The sequence below is a fragment of the Octodon degus genome, unplaced genomic scaffold, assembly GCF_000260255.1.
Source record: "Octodon degus isolate 3935 unplaced genomic scaffold, OctDeg1.0 scaffold00065, whole genome shotgun sequence".
Lineage (NCBI taxonomy): Eukaryota > Metazoa > Chordata > Mammalia > Rodentia > Octodontidae > Octodon > Octodon degus.
Window position 1 is genome coordinate 6,419,104 of NW_004524641.1, and position 11,688 is coordinate 6,430,791.

Here is an 11,688-nt window from a genome sequence, read left to right on the forward strand (position 1 = left end):
GCTACTAATCCCTAAAACTACCATGTGATACTGATGTATAGGATTTTGATTTCTGCTTTCCTACATTGGAATTTTTCCAATGTCGGTATTCCATAAACTGTTGGGATGGTACCTGAGATTCCAGAAGTATACAGAATAAAGACATTCGTGCCTGGTATTCTGTTGCAGTGTATAAATAAACCACAGTATATGTCTTCCAACTTTCAAAGTCTCAAAGAACTTTTCATATAAGGTTGCTTTACTAAGTAGTCTTGGCAGTGACGTTTCCTCGTTTTTTAGGTTCTCTTAGTTCATTAGACAAGAGTGGTGGCTTGCTAATGGAATAGCTCTAGCTAGGAGTTTATTCTATAATATATTTAATGCACACCATGAAAGAATAGCCTTGTTTAAAGTTTACAGTAATAATACCAACTCAAATAACTTGGTAACTGTACCAGTGTTTCTTTTCTATTCACAAATGCAGTGTATCATATATTTGTAGTGGGTTTTATAACTTTTAACTCTCCAGTAGTGAAGGTAAGGTTAATCTCTTCCAACTACTTATATACCTTTAAGAAATACAATGTGAGGCATGGTGACACATGTTTGTAATCTCTTAACACTCTGGAAGCTGAGGCAGGAGGGTTGCTGTGAGTTCGAGGCCAGCTTGAACAGCATAGTGAAACCCTGTCTCAAAAAAGGTAGACAAAAACAATAGCAAAAAACTGTACAGCATTGCTGTTGAGGAAACATAATTTGTGCAGCCAGGCTCAGTGACACATGCCTACATACCCAGCTACTCAGGGGTCTTAAGGTAGAACACATGTGTTTAATACCAACCTGGGCATAGAGAGACTGTCTCAAAAAAAAAAACACCCCGATGAAATAACATTCTAGAATGTTCTGGTTAATATTCCCCCCCCCATTTAAATAGGACAGGCTGTCTTTTCAGTAACTAACAAAACTAGAAGAGATAATTAATTCAATGTGTTATTTTAAGATAACTTTCATTTTCATCTAGTAGAATTTATACTAGTATAGAGGGGTTTTTTTGAGTATTGATTTAAACCTACCATAAATATATCACAACATTTTTGTTTTTTTCATCCAGACAGGTGATTTGGCTTCTGCACAGTTAGGAGGAGCACCAAACCGATGGGAGGTTTTGTCAGCCACACCTACAACTATAAAAGACGAAGCTGGTAATCTAGTACAGATTCCAAGTGCTGCTACTTCGAGTGGGCAGTATGTCCTTCCCCTTCAGAATTTGCAGAATCAACAAATATTTTCAGTTGCTCCAGGATCAGATTCATCAAATGGTACAGTGTCCAATGTTCAATATCAAGTAATACCACAAATTCAGTCAACAGATGGTCAGCAGGTTCAGATTGGTTTCACAGGCTCTTCAGATAATGGGGGTTTAAATCAAGAAAGCAGTCAAATTCAGATTATTCCTGGCTCTAATCAAACCTTACTTGCTTCTGGAACACCTCCTGCTAATATCCAGAATCTCATGCCACAGACTGGTCAAGTCCAGGTTCAGGGAGTTGCAATTGGTGGTTCATCTTTTCCTGGCCAAACCCAGGTAGTTGCTAATGTGCCTCTTGGTCTGCCAGGAAATATTACCTTTGTACCAATCAATAGTGTCGATCTAGATTCTTTGGGACTTTCGGGCAGTTCTCAGACAATGACTGCAGGCATTAATGCCGATGGACATTTGATAAACACAGGACAAGCTATGGATAGTTCAGACAATTCTGAAAGGACTGGTGAGAGGGTTTCTCCTGACATTAATGAAACTAATACTGATACAGATTTATTTGTGCCAACATCCTCGTCATCACAGTTGCCTGTTACAATAGACAGTACAGGTATCCTACAACAGAACACAAATAGCTTGACTACTTCTAGTGGGCAAGTTCATTCTTCAGATCTTCAGGGAAATTATATCCAGTCGCCTGTTTCTGAAGAGACACAGGCTCAGAATATTCAGGTTTCTACAGCACAGCCTGTTGTACAACATCTACAACTTCAAGAGTCTCAGCAGCCAACCAGTCAAGCCCAAATTGTGCAAGGTATTACACCACAGACAATCCATGGTGTGCAAGCTAGTGGTCAAAATATATCACAACAGGCTTTGCAAAATCTTCAATTGCAGCTGAATCCTGGAACCTTTTTAATTCAGGCACAGACAGTGACCCCTTCTGGACAGATAACTTGGCAAACGTTTCAAGTACAAGGGGTCCAGAACTTGCAGAATTTGCAAATACAGAACACTGCTGCCCAACAAATAACTTTGACGCCTGTTCAGACACTCACGCTTGGTCAAGTTGCAGCAGGTGGAACCTTGACTTCAACTCCAGTTAGTCTAAGCACTGGTCAGTTGCCAAATCTACAGACAGTTACTGTAAACTCTATAGATTCTACTGGTATACAGCTACACCCAGGAGAGAATGCTGACAGTCCTGCAGGTGAGTCTTAAATGATATTAAAGTATCTTTCAAATTGGTCTTTATTGAAAAGTATAGTTTTTAAAGTTGAGGACTCATTTTTCTAATATACCAGTTACATTTGTGATACTTCCTTACAATTGTTTACTGCTTGTTTTGACATTATATTGGTATTGTCAAGCCTTACAGAATTTTTATTTAACAGGTAGTGTGCCTTGGTTGGCATTCTGATTTGGGTTGCGTATTTTGTGAATTATCTTTGGTTGGGCATTCAGTTTGGCACAGTGAAAATATGGCATTGGGAGTAAAGAGTACTTTGTTGTGTCATCTACTGCCTAAGTATTTTTCTCCCACAAACTCAATTTTCTCAGGAATTGAGTTGAAGGAATGTAGCTACCTAGGTTACATTCTAGACTAAAAATTCTTTGAATCTGTGTTAGTGGGCATTAGCACGTGCTATTCACAACAGGGCTGTCTTTGTGGCTCTAATTTGAATTTGAATTTGATCGTGTCTCCCTTCTCAGGTTTGAACCATAGTGATACATGTATGACTTTCCTAATTGGTACCTTGTACTACTCATGGGGTGTTTTGATGACAGTAATGCAAAGAAAGAGTTGATTTAGCAAAGCAAATGATCTATTACATTTCCTTAAGGAAAGCATTAAAATGATACAGAAATTGTAATCAGATAACTTGATACAGCAATGGTAGATGTATATTATATATACTTAGCAATGGGATACTTGTAAGATTCCTATGTTAAAAATTAGAGTTAATTATTGATAAGTTATTCATAAATATAATTTAATGAAATGTGTTCAAGTATTACAATTAAAATTAAAAAATCTTTATTTGTTTATTTATTTGGTGCAGGGTCTAGCTACACAGCTTGGACTTGTAGTGATCCTCCTGTCTCAGCCTCCCCAGTGCTGGGATTACAGGTGTGTGCCACAGCGCCTGGTTTTCGTGGCCGGCATGGCATGCAGCACCAGGGATCGAACCTGCATCTTTGTGCTTGCCAGGCAGGCACTTAGGCCACCGAGCTATCTGCCCAGCCCCAGTGTTGTAATTTTTAAATTTGTATGAATAGTATTTATATTTGGGAAGTAACTCAAATTCAGGCATCGAGATTTGGTTCATTTATAGACTTTTTGTTAATTAGTAAAAAGATTCATAAAAGTGATTAGATCCATTTGTATTGCCAGTGTAAAAGCTACCTGGTAGGACAGTCATGCTTGTAGTACTGGTGGTTCAAGTTGATAGGAAGGTGTTAAACTCAGCTGTGCTAGAAATACTAGTATTCTTTAGTACTGTGATTGTGAACATTAAGTGTAGATCAACTGGATGTAATGGCACAGGCCTATAATCCCAGCATTTGGGAGGCAGAGTCAAGAGGATCACCTTGAGTTCGAGGCCTGCTTGGACTGTGTAGTTCAAGGCCAGCCTGTACTATGGAGTCAGAGCCTGCCAAAAACAAACAAACAAACAAACAAACAAACAAAAAATCAAATAAAACAAACCTAGATATGCTAGAAAATAGCTGTTGATAAATATGAGAAGTTTCTTCAGTCTGCTCTTTGTATATTATGTGAGAATTAAATAAATTTTAAAAAACAATCAGTTAATGGTACACTGCATGTCAAAATATTATTGAACATTTTGTTTTCTATATCCTGAATTTTATTACTTTAACTTTTTTTTTTTTTTTTTTTTGTGGAACTGGGGATCGAGCTCAGGCCCTTACGCTTGCCAGCGAAGCACTTATTCTACTGAGCCATCTCCCCGTCCCCTACTTTAACTCTTGTGTTTGGATCTCTATAGAGATTAAATATTGTATCCTTCTGAGTCAGTGATTCCAAATTTAGAAGGGGCATTTGAATTAAACTGGTTGTAGTAACTTTTATTCTCCAGTTATTTGATTGTTTATCTTTTTTATTTTCTTTCAAGAAGTTTTTGATGTATGCTTAGAAAGTTGAAATTGTTCTGAATTCTCAGATCTGTATTTGTAAATCCCTGTAATTGCATTTGCATTTCCTCAGGTAGTGTGACCTATAGATCTCAGTCCCTTTCCGAGATTCTTCATGTTAAAGCATTTTTCATAGTAATGCTCAGGAGTTGCTTATTCCACTCTGTTCACGTTGTCACTGATGGCGGTTTAAACTTCAAATGTACTATTAGTAACGATATTTATGGTCATAACTTGCAGCAAAACTCAGTTTTACAAATAATGATTTAAATGAACCAGTAAAAATGGTCATTTTTACTAAATACTGGCCCTTAATTTCTGTATCTTTTTTTAAAAAATGGCTTTTTGGGGGATATAATTCACATACCATAAAATTTCCCCTGTAATGCATGTAATTCAGTAATTTTAAATTATAGTGACTTCTATTATACAACCATCATCACTAATTTTAGAGCATTTTCATCACTCCCAAAAAGAAAGCTGTACCTATTAGCAGGCATTCATAATTCTCCCCTCCCTTCTGCCCCTTGACAACCTCTAATCTACTTTCTATCTCTTGGATTTGCCTGCTAGTTCTATGTTTGCCATTCATGTATTGTTATGTTTTCAAGGTTATACATGTTGAAGCATGTATCAGTACCTCATTTCCTTTTATCACCAGTAATATTCCATTATATACCAATATTTATCTTTCTGTTGCTAAACATTTGGGGGCCGGCCAAATAGCTCAGCCGATTTAAGCCCCTGCTTAGGCAGACAGGGGCTAGGAGTTTTGAGTTCACTCACCCCCTGCCCCCCCCCCACTGAGCAGGCAATTGAGACTGGGTGTGCTGCTGCACCCCTGTAATCCCAGCACTTAGGAGGCTATAAACAGGAGGATCACTATGAGTCTGATCTATGCAATGAGACCCTGTACACCCTGTCCTAAATAAAAATAAATAAATAAATAAATAAAATTTGGATTGTTTCTATCTTTTGACTATTAGAACAAATATCCTGTGAATGTTTTTTTTTTTTTTTTTTGGTGGAGATGTGTAGTTTCTTGAATGTACACCTAGGTACCCACGGAGTGCTTGGTTTCATGGTAATTCTATGTTTAAGGTTTTTTTTGGGGGGGGTTAGGGGTGGTGCGAGTAATGGCACTCAAAGATCTTGCACTTGCCAGGTAGGTGCTGTGCTGGTGAGCTACATCATTGGTCCATTGGTTAAGTTTTGGAGGAATTGCCAAATGGTTTTTCCAAAGACTACGCTATTTTACATTCTCACCAGCAGTATATGAGGCTTCCTGTTTCTCTGTATTGCCAACAATGATTATTACAGACTTTTTTTTTTCCCCTCTTTTCTTTTGATAGTGTTGGGGGTTGAACGTAGAGCCCTGCCACATTAGGTTGTTGCTGTCCCGCTGGGCTATACTCACTCCCTGACTTTTCAATTAATTAAGTTTTGTTTTTAAGATAAGGATGGTCTCATTGTGTAATCCAGGCTGGCTTTGAACTCTAAAAGTATCCCTGGTTGACCGCGGGCTTGCAGTAATCATCCTGCGTCAGCCACCTGAGTGCTAAGATTTTAAGTGTGTGCCATCACACCTGGCATCTGATCATTTTTTAATAGCCATTCTAGTAGGTGTGAAGTGGTATCTCTTGGTTTGGTTTTAGTTTTGTTGTACTAGAGATTTAACCCAGGGGCTCATGCATGCTAAGTAAACACTGTACCACTTGAGCTATATCCCTAGCTCCTCACTGTGGTTTCGGTTTGCAGTTCCCCCTGCGTGTCTTTATAATGTTCTTTGGGACATCTTTTATTTACTTTTTCATACTGGGGATTGTACCATTTTTTAGTTTGAGACAGGATCTCACTAGGTTGCCTGGGCTGGCCTGCTTTAGCCTCTCAAGAGATGAGATTACTGGAATGTACCAACAGGAAAGTATAAAGCATTTGTGCTGCATACCAAAAGAAGATAATTGGCTTTGAAGAAAACTACTGTTTTCAGTTGTGAGTTGCAGGCTGAACTAGACTATTTCCATAAAACATTTTTATTTGAAAGAACTGACAAAATATGGTTTTTGACACTTTATGTATTAAGAGACATATTTAGGCAAAAAATGAGCTTGTCACTTGAATCTGTTTCTTGCTAATTAAAATGTGCCCTTTGTAGTAAAACAATTAAAGCTGCTGCTTTTTTTTTTTTTTTTTTAAAGACAGGGTCTCACTGTGCAGTTCAGGCTGATCTTGAGTTCACCATGTAGCCCAGGCTGGTGTAGAACTCAGGAAGATCCTCCTGCCTCAGCCTTCCTAGTATCACACACTGGTAATCTCAGTGCTCTGGAAGCTGAAGCAGAATGATCTGTTGAGTTCCATGCCATCCTGTATAGTAAGTTTAAAGTCAGCCTGAACTGCATGGTGAGTTTTGTCCGTCTGTGTCTGTGTGTCTGTCTGTGTGTCTGTCTGTGTGTCTGTCTGTGTCTCTGTCTGTGTCTCTGTCTGTCTGTCTGTCTCTCTGTCTCACATACACACAGAAAAGCTTCTTAATACTTACATTTTTCTGAGATGGGTGGTGATATTAATAAATAGGTCTTTTTGATGTAAAGAGATAAGCCAACACTTTGAAGATCTGTATGAAAGCTTAGTGTGCCAGTAGTTTTCATATGATGACCTTGTTGCTTGTTTGTTTGTTCGTTTATTGGGTACCTGGAATCAAACTTGGGACCTTGTGCCTGTCAGGTGAGCTTCATCTCTGGCCCAACTCATTGTATTGTGAAATCATATATGGGTAAAAGACCAATTTAGAGTGCAAAATAGACTAAAAACAGAATGGAGAGTTCATTGATAAGGTTTAAGAGTCTATGTTCAGATTTACCTTTTAAGAATAACCACAGCAGGGCTGGAGAGATGGCTCAGTGGTCTAAAGCACCTACTTAGAACAAGCTTAGCAAAGCACAGGGACCGCAGTTCAATCCCCCAGCACCACATGCCAGCCAGCCCCGCCCCCTGGTGGGCTGAGCTGGCCACACACACACACACACACACACACACACACTAAATAAATAAACTTTAAAAGAATAACCACAGCAGATAGGGAGATAGCTTGGCAGTTTAAGTGCCTGCCTGGCCAGTGCACAAACCCAGGTTGGGTCCCTAGTACCGCATGCCGTGACAGCCCCTGCTGTGCCCCATGAAACTGGGCGTGGTGGCATACGCCTATAATCCCAGCACTGGGGAGGCTGAGACAAGAATCACTACGAGCCTGAATTGTGCAGTGAGACCTTGGACCAAATAAATGAATAAATAAAAGATAAACCACAGTTGGCTGAAAGGCTATTAAACTACCCTTTTCCAGCTGTATGTATTTGAAAGTGTATAAAGGATGATTTTTTTTCCTCATTAAACCTATTTGTTGTTTTGGCAAATTTTTCATAAAATTATGTTAGCATTAATGGACTTTTTTGGTGCTAAGGATGAAACATAGCGTTCTACTGTTTATTTTTAAATGAATTTTAAAATTTTCCTTATTTTTAATGCGGAAATATTTCTACATCCACATAATATACATGCATTGTACATCTCTTACATGACCAAGTGGTTTTTGAGACGTTTAATACTGTTTTTGACTTTAAAAATGATTCCTGAGCTGACATTGCATTTTAGTGCTAGTGCAAGTGCTAACGTGGGTGGAGCTGTTAACTCCAGTGTCCACATACTGAAGCATCCTGAGATCAAGAAGGTGGGAGACTCCAGGCAAGGTGATGGGAGTGTGTGTGTGTGTGTGTGTGTGTGTGTGTGTGTGTTTTGAGACAGGGTCCCAGGGTGTAGTTGTTGGCCTTGAACTATTTAGCCCAGTCTGGCCTTAACGGCTATCCTGCCCCAGACTCCCAAATGCTGGGATCACAGGTTTGAGCCACCATGCCCAGCTAAGATTGACAGGTTTCCACAGTCTAAAATAAAACATTTTCAAGTTCTCAGACATTCTTAAAATATTTGAAAAAATTTTTTAGGAAACAGTTTTAAAAATTTTACATAAGCTTATGGAACTTGATATGTTACAAAAACCTCTAGAAAATTTGTGACTCGAATTTTATTTCAATATTGAAGAAATGGGGAAAGAAAGTAAAATAAAGCAAGTAATGGTTAAAATGATGAGTTGGTATGCAGCATATTTAGTTTGGAAAACATTCTTATTTTGAGGACATGAGGTAATAGGAGAACTTTCTTTTAGTGTACTAGACCTGATAAGGAGGTGACGTAATGGTGGGGAAGCTTAGTGGTAGAGAGCATGTCTAGGTGCACAAGGCCCTGGTGTCATCCCTGTACCCACCACACACGCAGGTCATTTGAAAATTTTTTTCCTCTTAAGTTTTTCTATTTGTAGAAGGCATAATATGTCCAGAAGAAAATGCATAAAATTTTGACACCCTTGGATTGCATTTTTTGAGAAGTATGTAATTAATGTAACAATTTTCTAAAATAACAGTGGTGCCCCAAACTTAATTTTTCTATAATTCTGGTTGCAAACCAGATTGGATGAGAACCAAATCTAATTCAGTGGTTAGGTTCTATCTTGGCCTTATGGGAATTTGATTCAGTTCTTGTCCAAGTTTGTTTATCATGGAAAGAATTAAGTTCATGAACTGAGGCACCACTTAAAGGAGAAAACAGCCTCCATTTCCCCCAAAAACCTCCCCACAGGATTCTGGAATTTGCCCTTTTTTAAAAAAAAACAGCTTTCTTGTAACAAAAATGATCTCTGTTCTAGCCTTTAAAGAGTAATAAATCTGACCTTATAAATCCTCTTGTGAGGTATTTTCACTACCTTTTTTTCCCCTAGGAGCAGATCCTGCAGTGGAATAAGGACAACACTCACAGAGTAATAGAGGCAAAAGAAGACAGTGACTTTGGTTAGACAAAATCGGGTCAAGTGCAGTAAAGAGGGAATTTTGGCTTTGTTAAATTTTAAGTTTTTATTAGGTAGGCACGTAGATAGATGGCTTAAGTATATAATGGGAGACTAGAAACTGGTGTTTAGGTTGGGTCGAGGGTAAGATGTGGGGATGTCATTATGGATGTGGATGTAATTAGGGGAAATTATTAGGTTATAGCTTCTGGACCTTTTGTTGTGTGGTAGACTTAGAACTTAAAAAATGCCAATAATGTGTGTTTACCTTTTTCCCAATTCCAAATCAGTTCCTCTGCATGAGTCTAAGAAGTTTCCAAGGGGTTTTGAAGTATAGCGGGTTTTTGAATTACCTAACTTAGTGGAGAAGAAGTATAATGGAAAAGAGGTTGGAAAATAATATGATTCCAAGCCTCAAATTGTTTTTCCACAGTTTTCAAATGTAATGTGTAGTGTGGAATGGAAGATACTAGTCATGTGAGGAGATGAGAAACTGCAAGAAAGAACTGACAAACAATAGAAATAGACCATTTGGGGCCAGGGAGATGGCTCAGTGGAATAAGCGCTTCACTGGCAAGCGCAAGGGTCTGAATTCAATCCCTGGTTCTGCCAAAAAAATAAATAAATAAAAAAAATAGACCATTAGAACTAAAATTACTATGGTATAGTGTAGAACAGTGGTGGCGAATTTATGGCTTGTCTCCCACAATGGGCTGTTTTTATCTTTGAAAGTGGTGTTACTATGTTCTTATTTTAACGTATGAGTTTTTCTTTTTTAATTAAAACCTCAGTATTCAGGTTTAATTGCAGTGTTGGCACTTTGCGATATATTCAGTAAATGGGTTTTAGATTGTAGTTTGTGTACTTAGTCTCTGAAAGATTTGCCACCACTGTTCTAAGAGATAAAAGCCAAGCTTGACAATTTTAAGAGTTGTAGTCAGTAAGAAAAATGATATTTTGTCATTGTAGAAGAACCAAATAGAAATTGAGAAATTTGGGCCAGGCTTGTAATCCCTGCTCTTGGGAGTCTGAGGCATGAGGATTGCCATGAGTCTGGGCTACACTTTGAGTTCAAGGCCAGCCTGAAAGCAACACTCTGTTCCAAGACAAAACAAAATAACAGCAACAACAACAAACCCCCCCAAAATTTAGGAACCGAAATGTAAAGGGTCCAAACTTGAAGAAAAAAATTAGAAGTTATGTCCAGAGACATCAACCAACATTTAGAAGGTGAAAAATTGAAGATGGGCAGTAAAGGGAACAGAAGGACCTTCTTAGATTGATACCTGGCTGCTAATAAGTAAACTAAGGTGAAGGAAATACTTTTCACATACTATAGAAAGGATAGAATGATAGAGAATGAGAGAGAGAAGTCTGCAAGATAGTGGTCAGAGGTGATCCTTAAGAGATTTCAACATAGTATGGTGGAATTGAAACTGAGCAGAATGACTTAAAAGGGAGCATGGGGGTAGTGTCAGTAGTTACAAATATTTTACGGACTGTTAGGAAAAACTTTGAAATAGAAGATGGTAGCTGTAGATGGAGTTGATTGAGAGAGGTTCTCTCCTTGGAATATCTCCTGAATATTGATACCAAAACAGAAGTGGGAAGTTGATGCCAAAAAGACGGTATAGTGGGGAAAAGATTTTAGGTGAGCAAGAGGAAACACGTATAGGACACACAGGTAAAGGGGTTGGGCATAGATGTGGGTGTTCTCATGTTATAACAGGGGAAGGGTATAGGTAAGAGCTTTGCAGATGCAGCTATGATGGAAACAGTCTAATGAGTTATCTCCTAGTTTCTTTTTATAATTTGAGATAAGTTAGGGAGCAGGCGTTAAAAGTTTGACAGAAAAGAGGGTATAAGATGGTTATCTGAAAAAAGTAGAAATTGAAATGTGAAACAATTGCTGTGATCTTTGTGTCCACTTTAATAATTAGCACAATTGTGTTTTTTTTTTTCTCCAGTAATCTTCAGCTGTTTGCTGGGATACAGGTTGAGGGTTAGTTCTTCTATAATCTCTAGGAGGAAGTTCCAAGTCTGAGAATGTCATTTTTTTCTTTTCTTTTTTAGACTGTCTCTGTCTTTTTTTAAAAATGTATTTAGTACAGGGTCTATAGGATCTCAGACACAGATTGGACTTGTAATGATCCTCCTGTTTTCAGCCTCCGAAGTGCTGGAATTACAGGCATGCACCACCACCACACTCAGTGGCATCTCAGTGCGCCCCTGGGGCAGAGCCAGCACTGCACACGGGGGATCAAACCCTGGTCCCTGTGTCTGCCTAAGCAGGCGCTTTAATCCGCTGAGCTATCTGGCTGGCCCTCTGTCATATTCTTAAGAACTCCTTTCTCTCCATTCTTGCTTTGTTAGTCTGGCTCTTACTCTGGTAGGCTATTGCAGT

The 11,688-nt window shown here is 38.6% G+C and overlaps 1 protein-coding gene across 1 annotated transcript in view; it reads left to right on the plus strand.

Annotated features, from left to right (window-relative positions):
* The window catches only part of Sp3 (Sp3 transcription factor), a 53,849-nt gene that overhangs the window by 9,501 nt on the left and 32,660 nt on the right, over nucleotides 1–11,688 (plus strand). Inside the window, exon 4 of the mRNA XM_004634750.2 lies at nucleotides 1,091–2,450. Coding sequence (XP_004634807.2) covers nucleotides 1,091–2,450 — 1,360 coding nt within the window. The remainder of the gene's footprint in view (nucleotides 1–1,090; nucleotides 2,451–11,688) is intronic.